The sequence below is a fragment of the Prunus persica genome, chromosome G8 (genome assembly GCF_000346465.2).
Source record: "Prunus persica cultivar Lovell chromosome G8, Prunus_persica_NCBIv2, whole genome shotgun sequence".
NCBI classification, from domain to species: Eukaryota; Viridiplantae; Streptophyta; class Magnoliopsida; order Rosales; family Rosaceae; genus Prunus; species Prunus persica.
In genome coordinates, this window is record NC_034016.1 from 19,483,517 (window position 1) to 19,507,907 (window position 24,391).

The following is a 24,391-nucleotide window of genomic DNA, read 5'->3' on the forward strand; positions in this document are numbered from 1 at the left end:
GCAAAAGAGTGGGCAAATCTCATTTGTCTTGTCACATCAGCATTTTCATGCTAAGGAAGGAGGCAAATGGGTAGACAAATTGACTAGAGCGGATATATTCCCCCAACTCTGCACCCGAATTCGAATTCCCTTTTCTATAGTCATATTAAAGTAGAATATCACTTATAAAAAAAAAAGGGTATGATAATGACTTAAATTAGATGCTAAATTTAGGGACCTAATTAGGGGCCCTCCTCCAACAACGTCATTAATTAAACTTTTGTGATCGTTTATCATCTCTACCCAAGCAGGAAAGGTCATGAAAAAACACTTATACTCAATTTTCATTCAAGTACTTTGATTGAAATATTCAAATATATCATTGCAGCCAAATCTCATAATTGCATAATATCACATAAATTCCACTTTGACAATCTGGTGCATCAAAATTCAAACGCAAAAGGGCACGCAATACATAAATTCACTCTCATTTTGAACCTTTTTTTCCCCTTCCCTATATGAGTTTGTTAATGCAATCATGTTGGGATGAAAGTAGATTATATCAAATTTTAGTTACCATACGAATTTACTTCACTGTAAAAATATATCGACATCACTATCATCAAAATTTACTTCTCTTTCACTTCTATCCCAGCCTGAGTTATCAAGCAGCCAGGGCCATGCCTTCTCTGTGTCCAATGGTACCTGGGGACAAAAGGCTGAGCTCTCATGGATGCTAACATTATCTTCAACGAAATGAGCAAGGCTTCTTGCCTGACTGGAGTCGTCTAGGATTCTTTCGTACTTATCGTTGTCGTAAGTAAGAAGGCGGGAAGATATGTCTTCCTGTTCTGGTAATTGTAGAGCATGAAAAGTTGATGAATAATACTCTCTCCAGGAACCACTGAATGGAAGGAGAGATTCTGTATTAGGAAGATAGTGCCCTTCATGGATGATCTTGCTCCTAAACCACTGGTCATTTTGGACAGAAAATATGGTGCTGCCAACTTCACAGGCTGTGTCCTCAATGCAGTCTTCAGTCGGATTAATAAAGTTCGTTATACACGACAAGGTTAAGGGAATTTGGGGGAAACCTGATCGTGTATCGTCATTGCCTTGGAGACAATGTCTTAGAACTTCATGGTTTTGATAACTGGCTAAGGATGCATATCTGTGTTCAGCTCCATATCTTGATAAGTCCGATGAGTTTCTATCTTCCTTCGTGCTGCCAAAATCCCAACCCAGCATAGGAACGCTTAGCTCTCTTTTGATCAAATATTCATTTGGCTGACAGAATGCATCCATCTCTTTGACATGTCCAGATGTAACCAATCCATATTCTTTGAATGGAAGAACAGAATGTGAGTCACTCTCAGTGCATGAAATTGCATTTCCTCCTAGTAATTCAGACTCAGGTTCCCATACTCTGTACTGAAGATGATTCTTGTAAACATAACTAGTTGGAGAATCGGAACAGAAAATCCTCTCGCTTGATCTCTTGGACCAACAAGACGGCATCATATCATGCAAGCAAGGGCCACAATCAAGTTCCATAAAGTTTCTAGTAGGTGTCCATGGAAGTTCCTTGAAGTCAATATCTGACTCATAAGATGGAAGTGACATAGCCTCGCTATTGGTTTCTGCTTGCATTAACTTTGGATCCTTCAATTTCTGGAAGAGCAAGTACTTTTTCATAGTAATTGAAAACCACGAAAACGTGTAGAACCAATAATCCACATAAAAAAGGTAATAGAGGATACATTGTTCTCATTGCACTTGGGGACCAGCCGACTGAGGAGCACAGAAACAAAATCGTACCTGAGAAAATATGATTGAATTCTCAATAAGATACATAAAGAAAGCAAAAGAACTTATTGATCATCATATGTCTAACCCCTTTGAGCAGAGTTCATCAATTTCAGGAAAGGAAGTCTCTGCGACCCACTGACATAGCTTCTGTCTCTTCCTATAAAAAACGTCTGCATGCCTGTTTTCAGTTTCTGTCTCTTCAAAACGGGTAAATCTTTTTCCTGAATGATTCAAATTAACTTAACAGTGTCAATCCAAGATGCTTAAACATTCTTGATGTTTACCTAATCAGAACTGCATAACTAGTGATACTCATGAAGCAGATGGAGCAGATAGAAAGAAAGCAACATTGGGTCATGAAGTAGATGGAAAGAAATAAATTTTGGAAGGTTAATGTAAAGATTTTTCCAATTTATAAGATTCATATTTCCCTTCCCTCCATCTCCTTGGCCACCAAATAAGTATAACAAAAAATGTAGAGGTTTCATATACAAATTTCCTTTACCTTTATTTCTCAAGGAATTTTCATATTCCTCCACCATATCATTTTGTTTTCTGTGTACACCCTCCAAGGTTGCACAAGCTCTCTCCATATTTAGCTCTGCACAGAAGGAAGTTGCACTCGTAACTTCGATGTTAAAGTATACAGTTTTTGGCTTAACTTCACAATATAAGCATGCCCGAAATTTTCCATTAAGGTTGAAAGCAATCCAAATAGGCATATAGGACAGATTCCTGTCAAAGTTATATTTAATAGAATGATTGCCACACCAGTTTCTGCAGTATGCTTAACTATGCCTCTTTACATTGAAAACCTCAGTTTTTGATGCACTGTCAAGTCCAGGTGGTAGGAGAATGAATGAGCCAAACTTACCCGGTGTAGCATTTTCGTTTAGAAATGAAGACCTCACGTCCACTCTCTTATTCTGGACCATGTTGACCCTCTCTGCACATCAGGCAATTCATCATAAACCAATTGAGCAAATGTAGATTGCTATAACACTATAATACACTATTTTCAGAGTTTAATAATTACCTGTGGAACAGTCCCTTGACTTGGAATTGTTTGTTTGGTAGGCCTCTTTATGCAGAGAATAAGAATGAGCTTTGTGGCTTGCGCCTTCCTTCAATTTCTTAAAGAAGGCGTACTCGGAAGTCTTGGCATTATCAGCTGATTTGATACATTTTGCATCAGATTATTAACATTTCAAACAAATTTCAATCACCCAAAATAATATATGACAAATTTGAGAACTTGAAAGGTGTAACATTTTGAAAAAAGTACCAAATTCACATATTGGGGGTCTCTGATCTTCATTGTCAAGATTTGTAAATTTGACTCTTTTCTTGCAGCTAATATCTACAAGGAGATGAAAAATTTAAACATGAGCATTCAAATTCAACTTCGACGCTCTAAGAATCAAAATTTCAACATATTCAAAGCTAATTAGGCGACTAGTGCTAGGGTTTTGGGATCGACCTGCCGTTCTCGGGGTCGTTGTGACGGGGAATCGGGAATCGGAGCTCCGAATACCATGAAACCCTCGATGTGATGGATTTCGGATCTGCAGTGGATCTTTGGGGTTAGGTTCGGAAGTCTTGCGCTTCATTGTGCCCTAACGTTGATTGAGAGGTCCGTGATCAGCATCATCAGCTAAAACCCTAGCTTCGTTTTCGTGTTTTGAAGAATTGAAACGTTTCGTTAGGCAATGGCGGTTGAATATGGACAGAGGAGAGCTGGAAGAGGGGCATTAAGGCGCCAAAACGGCACGTGATACGGCCTTTTAAATAAGGAGACTTTGGAAAAGCCCAAAGGAGAGAGAAAAATTTTAAAAGAAGCCAAAATGGACAAAATTGCCCTTATTTATTTTTTGATTTCCTAAGGAATCCTTTACATTTGCATGTCTTTGGTTTGAAAGTTGAGAGGTTTTTCTGTCTTTTTTAAAAAAGCTTTAGCTTTTTTCAAAAGTGAAAGTTTTTTTATGGGTAAAACCTAAATTTACTTTTTATAAATATATGTATATTTTTGGCATTTCTTGACTATTGATGATCTTTTCTTTTCTTTTCTTTTTTTCTTCAAAAATTAATAAAACATTACTTTTCTTTTTAGGAAAATAAAACATTTCTTAAGAAGACAAGAATACATTTCTTCTTATGTCCCCTTTTCTTTCCAGTGTTTGTTTGAAATTTTTTTGAAAGTAGTAAAAGAAATACAAAATTAGTGACTATTCGGTGTAGTAATACAAATTTGAGTTCAAATCTTATAAACGACACATCCTACTTAATCAGAACTATATTAGAAAACTTAAAATCTAATTTAAGAAATTGCATTCAAGTTTAAGAATCATATTTAGTTTATTTTTATTTTTATAAAGTTTAGAATTGTATTTAATTTTTTTGACAAAGTTTAGAATCGTATTTAGTTTTTTGACGAAGTTTAGAATCGTATTTAATTATAAGGAAATATGAATAAATTTAATTTTTTATACAAACAATATATTTTAAATAAAAATGTTAATTTGTACAACTATTTCCAATAATTAAGCAATTATGAAGTGGAATGCAATAATAAATTCTTTACTTTTCTTAGAAAAGTTCAATTTCATTATTTAAAAGAATTTTCAAGAGAAGAAAAGGGCAAAAATGAAAAGAACAGAAAAGGGCAAAAATGAAAAGAAGAGAAAAGGTTGGTTTGGCCCACTCAGCAAGTACGCAGGCAAGGATGACATGTAATCACATATTATCCAAACAAAAAGGATATGGTGCATAGGTGTCAGCACCCTAGTGGAGGCAACGATTTATCTCACGTTTGCAGGATCAGATAATTGTTTTCCAACAGAGAGCGTAGAAATTCAGCACTCACTCATTCAAAGCCTCTCAATGTTTTGGTGGTCTTAATTATAGCCATTAACTTTTTAGTCTTTCACAGCCAGCAAGAGAGAAGACATAGCAGCAGCAAGCAGCACATAACTTAACACATATGGCTATGGCTAGCTGTGGCATGGCATCAGCTGCCTCAGGCTTTGTTGTGGCACCAAATGTTGCAGCAGCCAACAACACAGGCTCTGCTTCCAGCAGAAGTAGCATGTTGTTTTTCTCTTCAAAGCCCAACACCAACACCAGAAACAATGCCAGGTTTGTGATCAGGGCAGCTGATGAAGCAGCTGCTGCCCCACCAGCAGCCACCAAGGAAGCACCAGAAGGGGCAGCTGCTCCTAAACCTAAGCCACCTCCAATTGGACCCAAGAGAGGCACCAAGGTTAGTTCATGTTAAAAAATAGAATTCTTTTTCGAAGTATTATTTGAGTGAATTGTCAATAGTTTTGTAGTTGGAATTGCTGAATTGAGAAACCAAATTAAACTCAGAAAAAAGAGAGAATGAGAATCACTAGAAACCAGGACAAGCATCAGTTAATTTGTGTGTCCACTGAGATATGATAATATGTTATGGTGGCCAGAAATACATGTTCTTTTGTACAATGAAATGGTCTTGTTTAGTTTTAGTTGCATAAACAGAAAATTCAGAGGACCCCAAATGAAAATATAAAGTTTCTAAATGGTTTGGTTTGTTTGGGAATTGCCGAATTGGCAAACCAAATTAAACCCAGAAGAAAAACTAGCAGAAGGATCAGTTGATATGTTCTAGTGGCCAGAAATATATATGTTCTTTAGTGCAATAGACTATGGAGATATTGAGTCACTGACTAGTTTGAATCTTTCGCTGACTTTGCAGGTGAAGATTCTTAGGAGGGAGTCCTACTGGTTCAAAGGCATTGGATCTGTTGTAGCTGTGGATCAGGTCTGACTTCTCATTTCTCTCTCAATTAAGACTAACATGAAATGAGAAAAGGGTCTGCTTAAGTTGTTAATTTGCTCTGTTGATCTTCATTTTACAGGACCCCAACACCCGTTACCCAGTCGTCGTTCGATTCAACAAAGTTAACTATGCCAATGTGTCCACAAATAACTATGCTTTGGACGAGATTGAAGAAGTTAAATGAGTTTTTAGTAGCTTTGTAAATTGTAATCTTAATTCTCCTTCTATCAGTTTCTTCCTTGTTTGTGCCTTTATTGTGTATCCATACTCTGTGATTTCTTCCACCTTTTCTTACTTAAGTTTCAAATTTCAGTCACTGTTTGCCAAAAGTCCAAATTGATATTATTCATAGAGTATATAACATATATATTGTTCTTTCTAGCTTCTTCTTCAAAACAAGCAGGTGGAAAGTAGCTCAAACCAACTCATTCAAATCAAGGTGACTGTTAACTCCAAAAGAAAAAGAAAAAAAAAGAAAGCCGACTCAGAAAATGGCAATTCAACATTCACAAGGTTTGATGTATAGATTAGTTTAAGTTGTTTTTGGACAAAACAAATCTTTTCTCTGTCGACTGTCCTCAAATCCCCCATTTTGGTTGCTTCCTTAACATTGCATGCATATTAGCCACATAGAAGCCGAAAACAATTCCAAACAGGATTTTCCAGTTCCCCATAGACAACTCTGGCATTAGGAAGTTTTATCAGAACATATATGTGCATTCCCAAACCCAACTCTGACATTTCAAGTTATCAAAAAATTTTGTTTCAGAATCTCTAAACCCTTGTTGGCACCAGAAAGTATGTTTAATGTGTTTGGTCGAAACGAAAAACCATGCAAGAGAGTTGGCTGAGAAGCCAAAAGATAAATATGCTTTCTGAAATAGCTGCACATTCCATATCATGCCTTTGATCCTACTGCAATATTCAAAGGGCTAAAGAAAACAGAATTTTATTTCTAAGGAAAGCCTGACCGCATAACAAAGAAAATGGAAGTATATATATTAGATACAACCTATCACATTACAAGATTTCAGGTAATCCAGAACTAGAAACTAACCTATAACACAAAATATTTTCTTAAACTCTTCCATCAAACCCATCAAGAAGACCAGACCACATTCCCTTTACAGGTGGTAGCTGTGCAACAAAAGCATTCCAAGGCGGGTAACCAATGCCACTGCCACGAACACGACCATCCAGGCGAAGAGATATATACCTGCAGACAAACAAAAAGATGCACAATTTCTCAAGAAGCGATCTTATGCTAATATTCCCAAGAACATAGACTGATTGTTGAGTAAAGGAGTTCACGAATTCAAGCCCAAATCACCAAATAAACTATATGCTTCAAACTCAAAAAGGAAAAAAGGGAAAGTCTTGTCAATGGCAAGAGCGAGCATAAGGCACTTGTAGACTCAAAATCCAATGATCTTTGAACTTTGATTGGTGGAATTAAAGACAGAAGTAAGCCTGGAGAAAACACTTACACAGGAGAGTCAGAGGAGACGCCTGCCAGCTTCTTTTGCTCATCTAACCACCTACCATTTACAAGGAAAAATAAAAGTGCGTGAAGAAAGAGTGAGAACAACTTAAAGTTGAACAAGTTTATATTGTTTTGAACATGGTTTACTTACTTGGTCCATTCAGGAACATAAATTGGTGTCAGCTGCCATAGTCTTTTCCTCTTTGCAGTAATCTCCTTAGTCTCTTCACTTTCTTCAAACTCAAAACTAGGTAAGTTTCCATCTGTAGGAAAGGGCACCGCGAGCACCCCTCGTTCCACAAGCCTTTCAGTGTAGGGTTCACTTTGATTAAAAGCTTCTGTGATGACTGATGCAGGGCCTGCACATATTACAAGCCGAGCAATCCCTCTCAAAGAGCTAAGAGGAATGACCTTCTTTTCATCAACCCGGAGCTTAAGATTCGAAAGGTTTTCCTCTCTTGAGAGCCTAGCAATCTGTGCATTCTTGGCCTTGTTCTCTCTCAAATACAAGAATGCAAAGAGAGACACTGCTCCAAGGTCTATCCCAAGACCCTTCGCAATTTCAGGGGCGTCAAGTGCTCTTGATGGGTTTGTTAGTGCTGCAATTAACTGTGTGGTTGCTATGAGTCCTCCTAAACCACCACTTGCAATGAAAGCAAGATAGAAAAACATCCGAACGGAGCGAAAGGGAGTGAGAACTTCACTCCTAATCCTGGCTGTGGAACTGTGAAGCAAACAAAACTATGATTACAAGGAAGCCTGATGTGTAAAACATAAGCTCATACAGCATAACGCATTGGAAGGCAAAAAACCCAAGTCAGCAAAGATGCTGAAAATTCGAAACAACCCCATTCCCTAGTCTATCTACTTCATTTTAGAACCAGTTCCATGAATGACAGAAATAGGTAGAATTAGCCCAGAAATGAGAAGTAAAAATTGATACCAATAATCACTAGAGAAAAAAGTTGTTACATTTAAATTGCAATACTATGGCACAATCACCAATCAAAGCCTTTTTTTGTGGTCATTTTGCCATATCCAAATCCAATTATCCAAGAAAATATTAAGATATGGTGGAGCTCAATTCTATCATATGGAACAATTAATCATTCTCAAAATACTGGAAAAGAGATAAACTGAATGTTGAAATACATGGAAGCGAAAACGACAAAGGTGAAGACCTGATTTCAGTAGAAGAAGTTTGCTTATCAGTTGCAAAGCAAATGATGGTTGAAGACTTGTGCTTTGAGGTCTGCAGAGTGAGAAATGGTGCATTGGTACATGAGAATGACCAGAGGGTCGTTCTGATACCACTACTGAGTTTGTAACCAGGATGGTTTGGAGGTTTGAGAATGTGGAAGGGACCGTTTGCCACAGAAGCCATGGCCACTGCTTGAACTCAGCCTTTTTTCGCTACTTGTGACAGTTTTCTACTGTTTTCTTGGGAGGCCATATTTGGATGATCACAATACTGCCACCTCCTCCCAATACCAGCCCTTCTTATTTCTTTCCCTTTTGTTTGTTTGTTGAGAAAAAAAAAAAAGCACTTCTCTATTGGCTGTAAACGTCACCGTTTTCCAGCATGAGCTTATCACCGCATGTTTCTAGCTAGAATTAAAGAGCTTCTCCATAGCTAGAACATGGAGTATTTTATAAATCCATAACTCAATCAGACCATAAAAAACTGAGGAAAACATGAGCACTCCATTAGGAATTATATAGTGCAAGAACAATTACTGTAACAAGAAATCTACTAATAAGCAATTTTATGTTGTCCTTGAAGCAATAAGCATCTCCTTCTTCTGCTTGTAGTACACAAACATTTGATCATGATTAAGGAGGTTCTGTTTGATTGCTGGGTTTTCCTTAAAGTTGTTAATCCAATTACATAATCTAGGGAAGTCATTGGCATGCAGCACTTTGACACCAACCAGTTGCTCAATGACTCCAAAAGAGGAGGCTATAAATCCCAAGGCTAAGTCAGCCAATCCAATTTCATCTCCACCAAAGAACTTCTTTTCTCCTAGAGCTTGCTCTTCTAAGATCTTGAGTAGGTCTTTGACTTCTTTTGCAGCCTTCTCATGTTCTTCTCCATCGGCCATAAAGAATGTAGCAAATGGAAGGCCCTGCTTGATCACACAAATTGAAAATTTCCATTTGATTATTAATGAACGAAAAAGGCTAATAATTTACGAAAATAATTGTCAGACTGTGAATTTGAATGATGTAAAAATATATAAAATCACCTTTTCATCTATGAACTTCGTCCAAAAACGCGCTAAGGCTCTCTCATGAGGGTCATCTGAAAGCAGGGGATTTTGGGGCCAAGTCTCATCAATGTACTCAAGGATCACAGAGGACTCAGCAATAGGTTTCCCATTATGAACAAGCACTGGGATCTTTTTGTGAACTGGGTTATATTGTAAAAGCAAATCACTCTTGTTAGCCAAGTCCTCTTCTATATATTCATATTTCACACCCTTGAGCTCCAGAGCCCATATCACTCTGTAACTATATGGACTAGGCCAAGCTCCAAACAGCTTCACTTCTTCCATTTCTTGTTGAATTGTTTGTGTTCTTCCTCAAGCCCTAGCCCCCATATATATTATGATTCTGGGAAGAAAGAAAAAAAAGCCTTGAAATTTCCTTTTGAATATTAAACGGGATGTCGCATTTTTCTTCTTGGCTACCTTTTGACCAATTGACATGACTTTTCAAGTAGTTTTGAGTGTGGCCCAAGAACATCAATGGTGCTCTGCCTAGTGTAACTCCAATTTCGTGGCAAACAAACAGAAAAGTATACCAAATGTCATTAATGCATCAGAACCAATTACCCTTATCCAAAATTTTTTATTATTTTATTTTTATTTTTATTTTTACAACTTTGTTATCACTTTGTTAAACATTAAATAAGAAAAGAACATAAAAATAAAACTTATAATCAATCCAATTGCCGTAGATTAGTCTTTTAACAGAATTTTTTTTATATAAAATAAAAAGTCAGCAGGAAACAACCTATAAATTAGTTTCAAGTGGCAGAAATGAATGAGATGATAAAAACAATTATTGGAACACCTACATAATTCGAGCCAATTCAACATCAACATACATCCAAATTACAGGGTTTGAAAACTAATTAGTAAATTTATATGAGTTCTCTTATTATTACTTGGTCAAACAAGACGGCAAATTATCATTAGTAATCTCCACCTAACCTCTACTGAGAGCCCAAGCAGGTTTGGAACTTTGAACTGCACTCAATCAGGTATATACCTATATATATACCCACCAGAGTAAGAAGATGAACACAAACTAGACGAATATGGAAGAAGTAAAGGTACTAGGGTACTGGTCAAGTCCATATCCTTACAGGGTTCTATGGGCTCTGAAACTCAAGGGTGTCAAATATGAATATGTAGAAGACGACATATACAATAAGAGTGATTTGCTTCTTCAGAGTAACCCAGTGCATAAGATGGTTCCAGTGTTTTTTCATGGTGGAAAAATAATTGCAGAGTCCACTGTTATTCTTGAGTACATTGAAGAGACGTGGCCTCAGAACCCTCTGCTACCAAATGACCCTTATGCAAGGGCCATGGCTCGGTTTTGGACCAAGTTCGGAGATGACAAGGTAATCAAATTTCCCTAATCTTTTGGCTTGTTCTCCTAGATTCATATGAAATGTTACCTTTTCACTGACTGGTTCTTTTGTGTAAGTTAGAGGCCAAACTTTTTTGAGTTCTTTTGGAAAACTGGAGATGAGCAAGCAAAAGCAGTAAAAGACGCCCAAGAACTTGTGACAATCTTGGAACAGCATGGCCTTGGGGAGAAAAAGTTTTTCAACGGTGACGAGATTGGAATGACAGACTTAGCCTTCGGATGGATAGCATTCTGGCTTGAGGTCATGGCAGAAGCAGCTGGTGTACAAGTGCTGGAAGTCAATAGCTTCCCTCGCTTGCAGGCATGGATTAAAAATTTCAAGGAAGTTCATGTGATTAAAGAAAATCATCCCGATAAGAGCCGCCTGTTAGCCTATATGAAAGAACGAAGGGAGGTGCATGTCAAGCCAGCAACTTCTTGATATCCACATGAACCCAATAAGAATAAAAGTTCAAAGATAAATAAATGTAATAGCTTCTACATTCCAATAAGCGAATAGTTCCAACAACATCTAGAGTACCTTTGAAACTCTGCATGAATTAGCCTTCACAATATTTTTTCTCTAATCAGTGAAATTTGTAGAGGTAGAAATGGAGCGTCCTTTCTTTCAAATCGTAGACCGGAAGGAGATCACGTTCTGTAAGAGCATCCACAATGGGCTCCCTAAACCACCTCCTTAAACAAATTTTAGGGAAGAATCGTAAAAATGCAACTCCAATCACGCTCCCTATTCACCTCCTAAAATAGGGAGTCCTTTAGGAGCTTCTAAATATGAGGAGAGAGAAAGGACTCATAGTGGCCCCCTATAATTTAATGCTGCTTTATTTAATGAGTATTTCAAATCTTTATTTAATGCTAAATATTTTTTATTTTATTTTATAATAGAGATGAACCAATCAAAAAAGAGTTATAGCATTTATGACTCTCTAATTTTTTTTTTTTTTTTGAGGTCCTTTCCTATTGAAAGGGGCGATAGCATATTAAACTCACACACACAACACGGATACTAGGACTCGAACCCAGGACCTTGCCTGAGTGAGTAAATACTCCAAACCACTACACTAGTGGGTCCTTTGCATGACTCTCTAAATTATGAAGTATGGTTGGAGTTGAAATTTTTTAGAGAGCTCCTAAAATAGCTTTCTTATATTTTTAGCCAAATTTTAGCTAAGAAATAGAGAGCATCATTGTGGATGCTCTAAGTGAATATATGCTGGATTGTGGGGCTAGCTTTATTTGTTGTCAGACTATGAATTCGGATGATGTAAAAATATATAAAATCACCTTTTCGTCTATGAACTTGGTCCAAAACTGCGCTAAGGCTCTCTCATGAGGGTCATCTGGAAGCAGGGGATTTTGGGGCCAACTCTCATTGAGAATTGTATTCATTATTTTATTTTATTTTATGTATTTTTTAAAAAAAAATTTGCTATATTTGTTCCAGTCTTACAATCTCAACTTGATGTTTATTGCACCAAATAACTACTTAAAATCCAATCTTATCCTAATATATCCAATCCAATTCAATCAACCATACCATACGCGGTATATATTATATTCTGGGAAAAAAAGCTTTGAAATTTCCTTTTGGAATATTAAACGGGATGTTTCATTTTAATTCTTGGCCACCTTTTGACCAATTGACATCACTTTTCAAGTAGTTTTGAGTGTGCCCCAAGAACACCATTGGTGCTATGCCTAGTGTAACTCCAATTTTGGATCATATACACGCATTTCAACTTGTCAATTTCTTGGCAAACAAACAGAAAAGTATACGAAATGGCCATTCTTTTTTATTTTTATTTTTTATTATACATAAATTAACTTTTGACCTAACCTTTGAACCAAAAGCTTATAAAGACAAACAAAGCTAACCCTTTGGTTGGAGCAAGTTAGAAAGAAAGAAAAAACACATCTTCACAGAAAATGGAAGAGGTGAAGCTACTAGGAACATGGCCTAGTCCCTTTTGCTACAGAGTCATATGGGCTCTAAAGCTAAAGGGTGTTAAGTATGAATATGTGGAAGAAAATCTCATGAACAAGAGCGATCGTCTTTTACAGTATAACCCAGTTCATAAGAAGATTCCGGTGCTCGTTCATGGCGGAAAACCAATTTCAGAGTCTATTGTTATTCTTGAATACATTGAGGAAGTTTGGGCACATAATCCATTGCTTTCAGATGATCCTTATGAGAGGGCCATGGCTCGGTTTTGGATTAAATTTGGAGAGGACAAGGTATGTGAGACATTTAAATTTGCTTACATGACTTTATTTTTGTCTAAATAAAACATATCACATTATTTGACGAACAAATTTGTTACTGATTTTGCAAAATTAGAAGGCCTAAGACGAAACATTTAAATTTTAATAATGTTTAATGCACATTTATTTGGATTTTTTTGCCTTTTGATAAGTAGTCACAAAGCCACTATAAAATAAACCTAGCGAAGAGTAAATTTAGTCTTTTAATATCATGTTTAGCAACATAAATATTCCAATAAGAAAAACAAAACACCAAACAAAATATTGAATTGGGCCTGGTTTGATTTATTCATATCTGTTGCATTGGGCCTTGCAGACTGCAATTTTTAGGGCATATTTTCAATCGGTTGGTGAAGAACAGGAGAAGGCAAAAAGAGAAACGCAAGAAGTGTTGAAAACAATAGAAGAACATGGGCTTGGGGAGAAGAAGTTTTTTGGAGGAGACACAATTGGGTTGGCAGACCTGACATTTGGATGGCTAGCTGGTTGGCTAGGAGAGATGGAAGAAGCAGCTGGTGTCAAGTTGCTAGAGCCGAATCTGTTTCCTCACTTGCAGACTTGGATCAAAAACTTCAGAGATGTCCCTGTGATCAAAGATAACCTTCCTGAACATGATGCATTGCTGGCCTATTTCAAATCCCTAAGAGAGAAGTTTACTGCATCAGCAAGAACATAGATACATAGTGATTTTAGGATTCGGCAATGGGCAGGTCCGCTCATACATAGCCGACCAAAATGGGCTTTGACCAATTGGGTTTAGATCGTTTCTTTTCGATCCATGAATCACGAGGCAAATGCTGAATAATTTTAGATGGGTGAGAAAAATCTCAATAAAAACTTATTATTTTATGCATGGTTTGTTCTGGATTTCTTCTTGTGACATTATCACTAACTTGCATACACTTAGAGGGGCACACTTCCGAGTCTTAACAAAAGTTGAGAGGTACCCTACCCATGTAAGGGATGTCATATTTTTTCAATCTTCAATCTTGACCCAAACACCTAAACTCTAAACCAATCCTTAAAAGTTAAAACCATGTACTTGTAGCTCAAGGGTTTACATTGGTGGGGTATATTAAGGAATGCTAACAATCTTCTTTCTAACTTTATCTTGTTGACTTTATCTCTTTTCCTTATGACATGTGTCACTTAACTTACACTAAAACAATGTCATTAATGTATCAGAAAAACTATCTTTTATTTTCCAATTTACCCTTATCTAAATATATATATATATATATATTTACAATTTTCTTATCACCTTGTTAAACATTAACTAAGAAAAGAACACAAAAATCAAACTTATAATCAATCCAATTGCCGTACAATTAGTCTTTGAACAGAAATTTATATATATATATATATATATATATAAAATCAGCAGGAAACAACCTAAAAATTAATTTTAAGTGGCGAAAATGAATGAGATGGTAAAAACAATTCTTGGAACACCTACATCATTCTAGCCAATTCAACATCAACACACATCCAAATTACAGGACTTGAAAACTAAGTAGTAAATTTATATGAAATATTATTACTTGGTCAAACAAGACGGCAAATTATAATTAGTAGTCTCTACCTAACCTCGACTGAGAGCCAAAGCAGGTTTGAAACTTTGAACTGCACTCAATCAGGTATATACCTATATATACCCACCAGAGTAAGAAGATGAACACAAACTAGACGAATATGGAGGAAGTAAAGGTACTAGGGTTCTGGACAAGTCCATATCCTCACAGGGTTATATGGGCTCTGAAACTCAAGGGTGTCAAATATGAATATATAGAAGAAGACATATACAATAAAAGTGATTTGCTTCTTCAGAGTAATCCAGTGCATAAGAAGGTTCCAGTGTTTTTTCATGGTGGAAAAATAATTGCAGAGTCCACTGTTATTCTTGAGTACATTGAAGAGACGTGGCCTCAGAACCCTCTGCTACCAAACGACCCTTATGCAAGGGCTGTGGCTCGGTTTTGGATGAAGTTCTTAGATGACAAGGTAATCAAATTTCCCTAATCTTTTGGCTTGTTCTCTTAGATTCATTTGAAATGTTACTTTTTCACTGACTGGTTCTTTTGTGTAAGTTAGAAGCCAAACCTTCTTGCGTTCTTTAGGAAAATTGGAGATGAGCAAGCAAAAGCAGTAAAAGACGCCCAAGAAATTATGACAATCTTGGAACAGCATAGCCTTGGGGAAAACAAGTTTTTCAACGGTGACGAGATTGGAATGACAGACTTAGTCTTCGGATTGATAACATTCTGGCTTGAGGTCATGGAAGAAGCAGCTGGTGTACAAGTGCTGGAAGTCAATCGCTTCCCTCGCTTGCAGGCATGGATTAAAAATTTCAAAGAAGTTCCTGTGATTAAAGAAAATCATCCTGATAAGAGCCGCCTGTTAGCCTATATGAAAGAACGAAGGGAGGTGCATGTCAAGACAGCAACTTCTTGACATCCACATGAACCCAATAAGAAAAAAAGTTCAAAGATAAATAAATGTAATAAGCTTCTACATTATGCTGCACAGTGTTTTGCTCCTCACTCATCTTCTTTGTCTGGGGTTCTGCTGTCATCTCTGCTGGACAACCGTCCTATTGAAGATCTTGTGATTTGTTTTCTTTAAGTTGTGTTTTATTACCTTGTGCTGTAGAATGGAGCGTCCTTTCTTTCAAATCATGGACTGGAAGGAGATCAGGTTCTGTAAGTGAATACATGATGGGTTGTGCGGCTAGCTTTGTTTGTTGTCAAATTGTGAATTTGTATTGTAAAACCAATTCACTCTTGTTAGCCAAGTCCTCTTTTATGTATTCATATTTCACACCCTTGAGCTGAGCCCATATCACTCCGTAACCATATGGACTAGGCCAAGTTCCAAACAGCTTCACTTCTTCCATTTCTTGAAATTTCCTTTTGGAATATTAAACGGGATGTCACATTTTTCTTCTTGGCCACCTTTTGACCAATTGACATGACTTTTCAAGCAATTTTGAGACCTTTTGACCAATTGGTACATGTTTTCAAGAAATTTTGAGTGTGGCCCAAGAACACCAATGGTGCTCTGCTTAGTAGTACTACGTTTTGGAGCCCTAGGCGAACATTCTAAATATAACCTTTTACTTTATATGTATATTTATGTGTTTTTTTTTTTAGTAAGTTAAAAAAATATTTTATGAACTCAAATTCACAATTGTAACATAAAAGAAACAATCAATATGTAATTTACACAATAATTTTATAACATGCATCAAAACATGACTTAAATGTCACTCGTCTTGCATTTTTTGATTCAAAAGTATCAATTAACACAATCAAATTTTTCTACCATTGTATTTTTCAGTTTCCTAATTGATTCAACTAGGTTAATTGATTTAAGCTAAGTTTTATATAAAAAAAGGTCTTTATTGAGTTTTCTCTTTTTGATTTTGAATTGAGTAATTGGGCAATTTTTAATTTTTTAATTTACAATGAGTGGGTCTTTATTGAGTTTACTTTTTTTAATTTTGAATAGAATGATTAGGTAAGTTTTATTTATTTATTTATATTTTCAATAATTGATTTAGGGCTAACATAATATTTATATAATATATATTTTTTTATAAATAATATAGGAACCTCCCAATTTGAGGGCCCTAGAAAGCTGCCATACATGCTTGTACCGAGGGCCTCCCCTAACTCCAATACACAAATTTCTACTTGAAAATTTTCTTGGCAAACAAACAGAAAAGTGACAAACTTGATAGCATTATTCATTGTATATGCCAGTTCAATTAAGTAAGTTTAAATAATATAAAGACAAACAAAGGTAATCCATTTGTGGGAGCACGTTAGAAAAAAAGAAAAAACACATCTTTACAAGAATGGAAGTGAAGCTACTAGGAGCATTGACAGGACCCGATCCAAATTCCGCTTTGAAATCCGAGTCAGACCCTGTGCATGTCCGACATCTGGCGAATGTCGGGCACAAATGACCTATTTGCCCTTCTATACAAAACATGATAAAAATAACAAGGTTAACTTCTACCGAAAAATCGGCAGAGTTTCCCTTGTATCTGGCTCCATACCAAAATCTTTACACCTGTCATAACAAGTATATATATACAACCAACTGCCAGCATACATATATATACACATGCCAAGAGTTCAAAGCTCAGTCTAGGGCAAAACATCAGAGCGACTACTGAGAATTTACAAAAGAGTGAATCTTTTTACAAACAAAATCCTACATAAGAAGAAAGGAGCGGAAGATGGGAAGTGGCCCGGTGGTGGATTCCTGTGCACGTCTACTGCCTGGGGGCGCAAAACAACAATAAAGGTGAGTGGACCCAAAAGCAAAGTTTAGAAAATATCATATGAACATACTAACCCCACTGTAAAAACAGTTATACAAACTAGCTTATTTTCTTTATTTCTGAAATCAATGCATGTATATAATTATATACATTTGAAAACAGTTTAAACCATCACCTAGGTGTACCCTTATTTCCGTCAATTCCTTATATCCGTCAATTCCTTGCATCACCATGGGTGACACATACTCGCAGGTCTCAGTGACACGAAGTCAGTCCGAGCCGCAACTCGCAGGATTCAGGGAACCGTAGTCCACCTTTATCTTCATTACTCGCTCCACATGAGTTCGAGTACCAAGGAACTCGTGGGGCAACTGTCAAGCATGCTGACTAAACCGAAGGCAACATTTAATAACTGGGTACAAGGTGATTTAAGAAAATATAAGGTTTCTGAAGAAAATCTTGTGAATAATTAACTTTCTGTAACCTTTCAAATTCTGCTGCCATTTATCTGATAATGAACAAGAATACCGGTTCCTATATGCTTTAAAGGACATTTCACTCGGCAGCATGCCACATAAAATATTTTACATAATAAAACAGCTGATAACTGAAACTGAACTGCTTAAAGTCATTTATTAAAACAAAGAGTCCACTCACTGATAGTTTGAGCTCGCTGGACCTCTTAAAGGTCCCTCCTGCGGGTCAACTGGTGCCCGGGTGCCTGAGTCAATGGCCATAATATTCTATTAATACAATATAGTATTAAATTAAAAATCCTACCCCCGGCTCCTAAAAGTACGTGCGTCAATTTAAAGTGATCCCTATGCCCATAATAGCTTTCCTTCCACGTGGGATAGTTTAGAGGTATCTTGGGACTCAAAAAGTGCTAAAGTCCAACAAGTCAATCCGGAACCCCACGGGTACAATATGATCCGGATGCCGCTAGAAGGTCCAATATATTTAGGACACATGTCCCGAGGGTATTTGTGTCAATCGGACGATCGGATTGATCACAATCCTGTAATCACATAATTTCTAAACCCTCGCCCTATGGTTCGCGTTTTCGGAGTATCCGGGACTCCGATTCACAATCCGTCGAATCCTACATGTTTCTAAAATTATCTGGAACAACATATCTAAAATTGATTACGATCCAACGGCTCAACAGTATTGAACCCGATAATCGCACAATATGGAAAATCCGTTCGAGACTCAAACGGTATCCAAATTGAGATCCGCGAATTCCTATGCGCTCGTGACGACCTAAGGATTGCATCAGAACATAGTGTCACTGCACCACACTCGCCCACGCGCCGCCGCACGCGCCGGCAGCGATGGGTGTCCAAAGCGATAACGCATCGCCAAAAAATCTCAAAACCAAGGCTCCAAACTCCTATCCTAGGTATAACACCATATTTGGAACCACTTTTATTCTTGGACTAACCCCAAAAACTGACCGGAAGTGGCCGAACACCGAGGCCAAAAGTCGGCCGAAATTCAATTCACAAACTGGGTAATCTACGGCTAAAATTGATGAAAACCTATCCAACCATCAGCTAGAGCACGAAAAATAGGTGAGAATTCATACCTTACTCGAAAGATTTGGAGGAGAATTGAAGGAGAACGAAAGGTTGGAAGTTTAGCCCGAAAATCGGCGGTTTTCTCCTTTTTCCGGCCAACTCCGGTCAGCTCATGGGCGGAGAACGGTCGGGTCTTGACGGCGAGGGCGAGGCGGTCCCGTCGGTACCGGCGTCGTAGGTCGGGGTGGCCTGTGGTGGTGGCTGGGCTGATCGGAAGGGAAGGAGGCGACGGACGTCGCGCGGGAGAGAGATAGAGAGAGAGGAGAGAGAAACTGATGGGGAAGAAAGAGAGAGAGAGAAACAGGTTTTATAAAATCTGATTTTTCAATTTACCATTTTGCCCCTCTGATATTTTAATCGTATTTTCTTCGTTAAAACTCCGATTCGAGCTTACTTCGTGTCTATGAACTCGTGTCGTCGTGCTCTACGCAACGGTGTATGTGGAATTATCAAATTTCTTTTCGGTCAAAAAGTCAACTTTGAGTTCATAAGTTAGTCAAAGGGCAAAATTGTCTTTCTGCATAATAAATTACTAATTAAATATGAATTTTAGGTTTGGGTCATTACAAGCATGGCCTAGTCTCTTTTGCTACAGAGTCATATGGCTCTAAAACTAAAGGGTGTTAAGTATGAATATGTGGAAGAAAATCTTGTGAACAAGAGTGATCATCTTTTACAGTACAACCCAGTTCATAAGAAGATCCCAATGCTCGTTCATGGCGGAAAACCAATATTAGAGTCCACTGTTATTCTTGAATACATTGAGGAGGTTTGGCCACAGAATCGATTGCTTTCAAATGATCCTTATGAGAGGACCATGGCTCTGTTTTGGATTAAGTTTGGAGAGGACAAGGTGAGACATTTAAAGTTTTTCACATGACTTAATCTATATATAAAACAAAAGGCAGAGAATGGTGAAACATTCAAAATACCAGAAAATGCCTTTGGTTAATTCAAACTTTAAAAATTAAAATTATTAATTAAATTAGGATAATATGGTAAATTCACATTTTTTCATATTTTAAAAAATTAAAATTAAAAATAAAATCAGTTAATAAGTTCTACTTTTATAGAACATAACTACCCATATTATCTTTTCTTAATTCTAAAAATAAAAATAAATATACAGTCCCGATCTCTTGGACCACAGGAGTCCAAGAGATTGTGGTCACCTACCGTTGGATATTAATTTAATTGTTCAAAAAAAGTTTCTTAAAAAGAGGGTGAACCGTTGAATTTACATCCAACAGTGAGTGACCACAAATCTCTTGGACTCATGTAGTCCAAGAGATCAGGACTGAATAAATATTATCAAAATAAATAAATAAATAAAACCAATTGACACATGCGTGAGCATATACCAAGAGACTAGTTTATGTTTAAATGAAATATATCACATTATTTGGCGAATAAATTTGATGCAGATTTTGCAAAATTCTAAGGCATAAGACGAAACATTTAATATAATCTTTCATGCACATATATTTGTATTTTTTTTTCTTTTGATAAATAGTCACAAAGCCATTGTAAAAACCTAGCGAAGAGTAAATTTAGTCTTTTAATATCATGTTTAGCAACATAAAGATTCTATTAATGTATAAGGAAAAAAAAAACACCAAACAAAAATATTGAATTGGGCCTGGTTTCATTTGTTCATATATGTTTCCTCAGTTGCAGACTTGGATAAAAAACTTTAGAGATGTCCCTGTGATCAAAGAGAACCTTCCTGAACATGATGGACTGCTGGCCTATTTTAAATCCGTAAGAGAGAAGTTTACTGCCACAACAACATCATAGATACAAGTAAAGTCATTCCATAGTGAGGGTCTTATCTAAGGCCCTTAAATGAGGTATTATTTCTTAACCGTTTAATTAATTAATTTGATCCAATAATCAAGAGATAGGACAGCCTTAATTAAGGCCCTCATTATAGAATTCTACCATCGGACACATGATTTTAGGATTCGGCAATGGGCCGGCTAGCTCATAGCCACGGCCTAAAATGGGTTTTGACCCATTGAATTTAGATAGTTTATTTTCGATCCACAGATCACGAGGCAAATGATGATTGAAGGGGTAATATAGCCTCTAAACAATGATATTATGTATCAGCTCATCACTAACAGAAGTTATCGAATCCCAATAAAAACTTACTATTTTATGCATTGTTTGGTCTGGATTTGTTCTTGTGACATTATCACTTACGTACATATACTTTAATTAACAAAAGTTGAGAGATACCCCACAATTGTAATCGTCCATTTAAATATATCAATACTTACTAGAGAGATACATCAGAAAATATAGAAAATCTTAGTCCTTAGAACAAATCGGAGGAAAGTTATCAAACTTATAAGTCGCATCATATATTATATGAATAATAATGAAAAGTCACCCACCCTAAAGAAGTTCTGAAAATTACAGGATTTGAACACTAAGTAGTTAATTTATATGAATTATTATTACTTGGTCAAACAATACGGCAAATTATAATTAGTAATCTCCACCTAACCTCTACTGATATCTTGGAGCCCAAGCAGGTTTGAATTGCACTCAATCAGGTATATATATATACCCACCAGAGTAAGAAGATGAACACAAAATAAACCAATATGGAGGAAGTCAAGGTACTAGGGTTCTGGGCAAGTCCATATCCTTACAGGGTTATGTGGGCTCTGAAACTCAAGGGTGTCGAATATGAATATGTAGAAGAAGACATATTCAATAAGAGTGACTTGCTTCTTCAGAGTAACCCAGTGCATAAGATGGTTCCAGTGTTTTTTCATGGTGGAAAAATAATTGCAGAGTCCACTGTTATTCTTGAGTACATTGAAGAGACGTGGCCTCAGAACCCTCTGCTACCAAACGACCCTTATGCAAGGGCCATGGCTCGGTTTTGGATGAAGTTCTTAGATGACAAGGTAATCAAATCTCCCTAATCTTTTGGCTTGTTCTCTTAGATTCATTTGAAATGTTACTTTTTCACTGACTGGTTCTTTTGTGTAAGTTAAGAAGCCAAACCTTCTTGCGTTCTTTAGGAAAATTGGAGATGAGCAAGCAAAAGCAGTAAAAGACGCCCAAGAAATTATGACAATCTTGGAACAGCATAGCCTTGAGGAAAACAAGTTTTTCAACGGTGACGAGATTGGAATGACAGACTTAGCCTTCGGATTGATAACATTCTGGCTTGAGGTCATGGAAGAAGGAGCTGGTGTACAAGTGCTGGAAGTCAATCGCTTCCCTCGCTTGCAGGCATGGATTAAAAATTTCAAGGAAGTTCCCGTGATTAAAGAAAATCATCCCGATAAGAGCCGCCAGTTAGCCTATATGAAAGAACGAAGGGAGGTGCATGTCAAGACAGCAACTTCTTGATATCCACACGAACCCCATAAGAATAAAAGTTCAAAGATAAATAAATGTAATAAGCTTCTAAACTTTTAGGATTCGGCAATGGGCCGGCTCGCTCATAGCCACGGCCTAAAATGGGTTTTGACCCATTGAATTTAGATAGTTTATTTTCAATTCACAGATCACGAGGCAAATGATGATTAAATGGGTAATATAGCCTCTAAACAATGATATTATATGTATCAACTTATCACTAATAGAAGTTATAGAATCCCATATTTTATGCATAGTTTGGTCTGGATTTGTTCTTGTGACAAACTTATATTAAAAACTTGATGGTACAATTGAATTTCATTATAAATATAGAAAAATATACATAGTCAACAAACATAATGAACATTACCCTTAAATACATTTTTATATATATTATACATAAATAAAATCTTATATAAAAATAAAAACAACAAAACAACAAAAAGTAAATGCAATGCAACAAATAATAGAGAGAGAGGGAATTCACAAAATAAATCGAGTAGTGCCCGGCCCGGGCCCCACGTAGGTCCGCCCATGCACCCCCCCACCAGTAAAGGAGGTCATATCTTTTTCAGTCTTCAATCTTGACCCAAACACCTAAGGATATCATACTTTATAAAGTGTCATGAAAAAACCAATTTCGCCACCAATCCTTCAAACCGTGTACTTGTAGCTCAAGCAGGTAACCAAGTTGGCTGGTTGGGTATAAATACATCTACAAACCCAGAGCACAACATAACAAAAATGGCAGAAGTGAAATTACTAGGAGCTTGGCCTAGTCCATATGTTTACAGGGTTATATGGGCACTAAAACTCAAGGGTGTGGAATATGAGTATGTAGAAGAGGATGTGTTATTCAACAAGAGTGATCAGCTTCTGAAGTATAATCCAGTGCATAAGAAAGTTCCTGTGCTTGTTCATGATGGGAAACCAATTGCAGAGTCCATTGTCATTCTTGAGTACATTGAAGAGGCATGGCCACAAAACCCCCTGCTTCCAAAAGACCACCACCAACGAGCCGAAGCTCGGTTCTGGGCAAAATTTGGAGAGGAGAAGGTAATCAATCACTCTCAACAGTTTGACACGTTATGTTGTCAAAATAATTGGATCCATGAATGAATTTTTATATGAATATTTAAATATATATGTTTGTGATATCGACTATCTAACAACATAGCATGTTTATACATGAACGCGAACTAACTCATTTGTTTTGTGTAACGCAGAACCGAGCTTTTTTGGGCTTCTTTTTTGTGACTGGAGAAGAACAAGTGAAAGCAATCAAAGAAGCGCAGGAAAGTCTTGGAATCTTGGAAGAGCATGGCCTGGGAAACAAGAAGTTCTTCGGCGGCGACGAGATTGGATTGGCTGATTTGGCATTCGGGTGGATAGCTTGGTGGCTGGAAGTCCTGGAGGAAGCAGCTGGGGTTAAGGTGCTGGAAGATGACAGCTTTCCTCAGTTGAAGGCATGGATGCAAAGCTTCAAGGAGTTTCCCACAATCAAAGAGAGCCTTCCAGATCGCAGTGCAATGTTGACCTACTTCAAAGGCCGAAGAGCAACATTTGTTGCTTCTGCAGCAGATGCATAAACAAAACATGCTAGTACCTGCTGGTGTAGGATTTGTTATATAATGGCATGCTTTCATGTTATATTAGTTGATATACTGTTGTTTCTGTATTTTACTTAATTAATAATCACCAATAAAAAAGAGCTATCACTTTCGGAATTTTTTTTTTCTTTTCACTTACTGTTGACCTTCTCGGCCTTATACTAGAGCACCATCATTGTAATGGTACATTAAATATAGAGTGCTGCTAAACGAACTCTAAAATTAACTGAGTACACTTTATGATCTAAGTATACCCTAATATTTAAATTAAAATATAAAATTAACTAAGTACACCCTATTTAATTACCAAAAATACCCCGAATACACCCTAATCCACTCTATCACACAACAGCAAACCCATAAGCATCTGATAACAGCATTCATTAAGGTCAAGTGGCATACTAAATTATTCGGATATCATTACTAAGAAGCTTTGATTCAAAGGTAGCAGAAAGCCCCTTGTTTTCTCTTTGATTTATTATTAGCCATTGCTATGTGGTTCTTTAATTGATTAAATGATGT

General features: G+C 36.9%; 9 protein-coding genes and 1 pseudogene across 9 annotated transcripts; 7 read left to right on the plus strand and 3 right to left on the minus strand.

Annotated features, from left to right (window-relative positions):
• LOC109950657 lies at positions 373–3,623 on the minus strand. The gene is made up of 8 exons (XM_020570384.1): positions 3,269–3,623; positions 3,074–3,148; positions 2,825–2,959; positions 2,663–2,734; positions 2,294–2,389; positions 1,874–2,009; positions 1,740–1,797; positions 373–1,650 (listed from the first exon to the last, which is right to left on the minus strand). The coding sequence occupies exons 1-8, from the start codon at positions 3,396–3,398 to the stop codon at positions 571–573; spliced, it is 1,782 nt and encodes a 593-aa protein (XP_020425973.1). The 5' UTR covers positions 3,399–3,623; the 3' UTR covers positions 373–570.
• Positions 4,651–5,934, plus strand: LOC18766290 (photosystem I reaction center subunit IV B, chloroplastic). Its single transcript, XM_007201776.2, has 3 exons — positions 4,651–5,047; positions 5,522–5,587; positions 5,685–5,934. The coding sequence occupies exons 1-3, from the start codon at positions 4,769–4,771 to the stop codon at positions 5,787–5,789; spliced, it is 450 nt and encodes a 149-aa protein (XP_007201838.1). The 5' UTR covers positions 4,651–4,768; the 3' UTR covers positions 5,790–5,934.
• Positions 6,536–8,614, minus strand: LOC18768056 (protein LOW PSII ACCUMULATION 1, chloroplastic). The gene is made up of 4 exons (XM_007200359.2): positions 8,270–8,614; positions 7,240–7,812; positions 7,093–7,143; positions 6,536–6,821 (listed from the first exon to the last, which is right to left on the minus strand). Exons 1-4 carry the CDS (start codon positions 8,470–8,472, stop codon positions 6,683–6,685), a joined length of 966 nt encoding a protein of 321 aa, XP_007200421.1. The 5' UTR covers positions 8,473–8,614; the 3' UTR covers positions 6,536–6,682.
• Positions 8,774–9,713, minus strand: LOC18766651 (probable glutathione S-transferase). The gene is made up of 2 exons (XM_007200368.2): positions 9,335–9,713; positions 8,774–9,214 (listed from the first exon to the last, which is right to left on the minus strand). Exons 1-2 carry the CDS (start codon positions 9,641–9,643, stop codon positions 8,855–8,857), a joined length of 669 nt encoding a protein of 222 aa, XP_007200430.1. The 5' UTR covers positions 9,644–9,713; the 3' UTR covers positions 8,774–8,854.
• LOC18766658 (probable glutathione S-transferase) lies at positions 10,389–11,302 on the plus strand. Its single transcript, XM_020570385.1, has 2 exons — positions 10,389–10,719; positions 10,810–11,302. Exons 1-2 carry the CDS (start codon positions 10,411–10,413, stop codon positions 11,167–11,169), a joined length of 669 nt encoding a protein of 222 aa, XP_020425974.1. The 5' UTR covers positions 10,389–10,410; the 3' UTR covers positions 11,170–11,302.
• LOC18766412 (probable glutathione S-transferase) lies at positions 12,649–13,863 on the plus strand. The gene is made up of 2 exons (XM_007201451.2): positions 12,649–12,983; positions 13,327–13,863. Exons 1-2 carry the CDS (start codon positions 12,675–12,677, stop codon positions 13,684–13,686), a joined length of 669 nt encoding a protein of 222 aa, XP_007201513.1. The 5' UTR covers positions 12,649–12,674; the 3' UTR covers positions 13,687–13,863.
• LOC18766418 (probable glutathione S-transferase) lies at positions 14,682–15,953 on the plus strand. Its single transcript, XM_007200077.2, has 2 exons — positions 14,682–15,011; positions 15,102–15,953. The coding sequence occupies exons 1-2, from the start codon at positions 14,703–14,705 to the stop codon at positions 15,459–15,461; spliced, it is 669 nt and encodes a 222-aa protein (XP_007200139.1). The 5' UTR covers positions 14,682–14,702; the 3' UTR covers positions 15,462–15,953.
• LOC109946266 lies at positions 19,421–20,675 on the plus strand (annotated as a pseudogene).
• LOC18768411 (probable glutathione S-transferase) lies at positions 21,463–22,513 on the plus strand. The gene is made up of 2 exons (XM_007199966.2): positions 21,463–21,799; positions 21,891–22,513. The coding sequence occupies exons 1-2, from the start codon at positions 21,491–21,493 to the stop codon at positions 22,248–22,250; spliced, it is 669 nt and encodes a 222-aa protein (XP_007200028.2). The 5' UTR covers positions 21,463–21,490; the 3' UTR covers positions 22,251–22,513.
• On the plus strand, positions 22,914–23,988 carry LOC18768007 (glutathione transferase GST 23). The gene is made up of 2 exons (XM_007200364.2): positions 22,914–23,315; positions 23,486–23,988. The coding sequence occupies exons 1-2, from the start codon at positions 23,004–23,006 to the stop codon at positions 23,846–23,848; spliced, it is 675 nt and encodes a 224-aa protein (XP_007200426.1). The 5' UTR covers positions 22,914–23,003; the 3' UTR covers positions 23,849–23,988.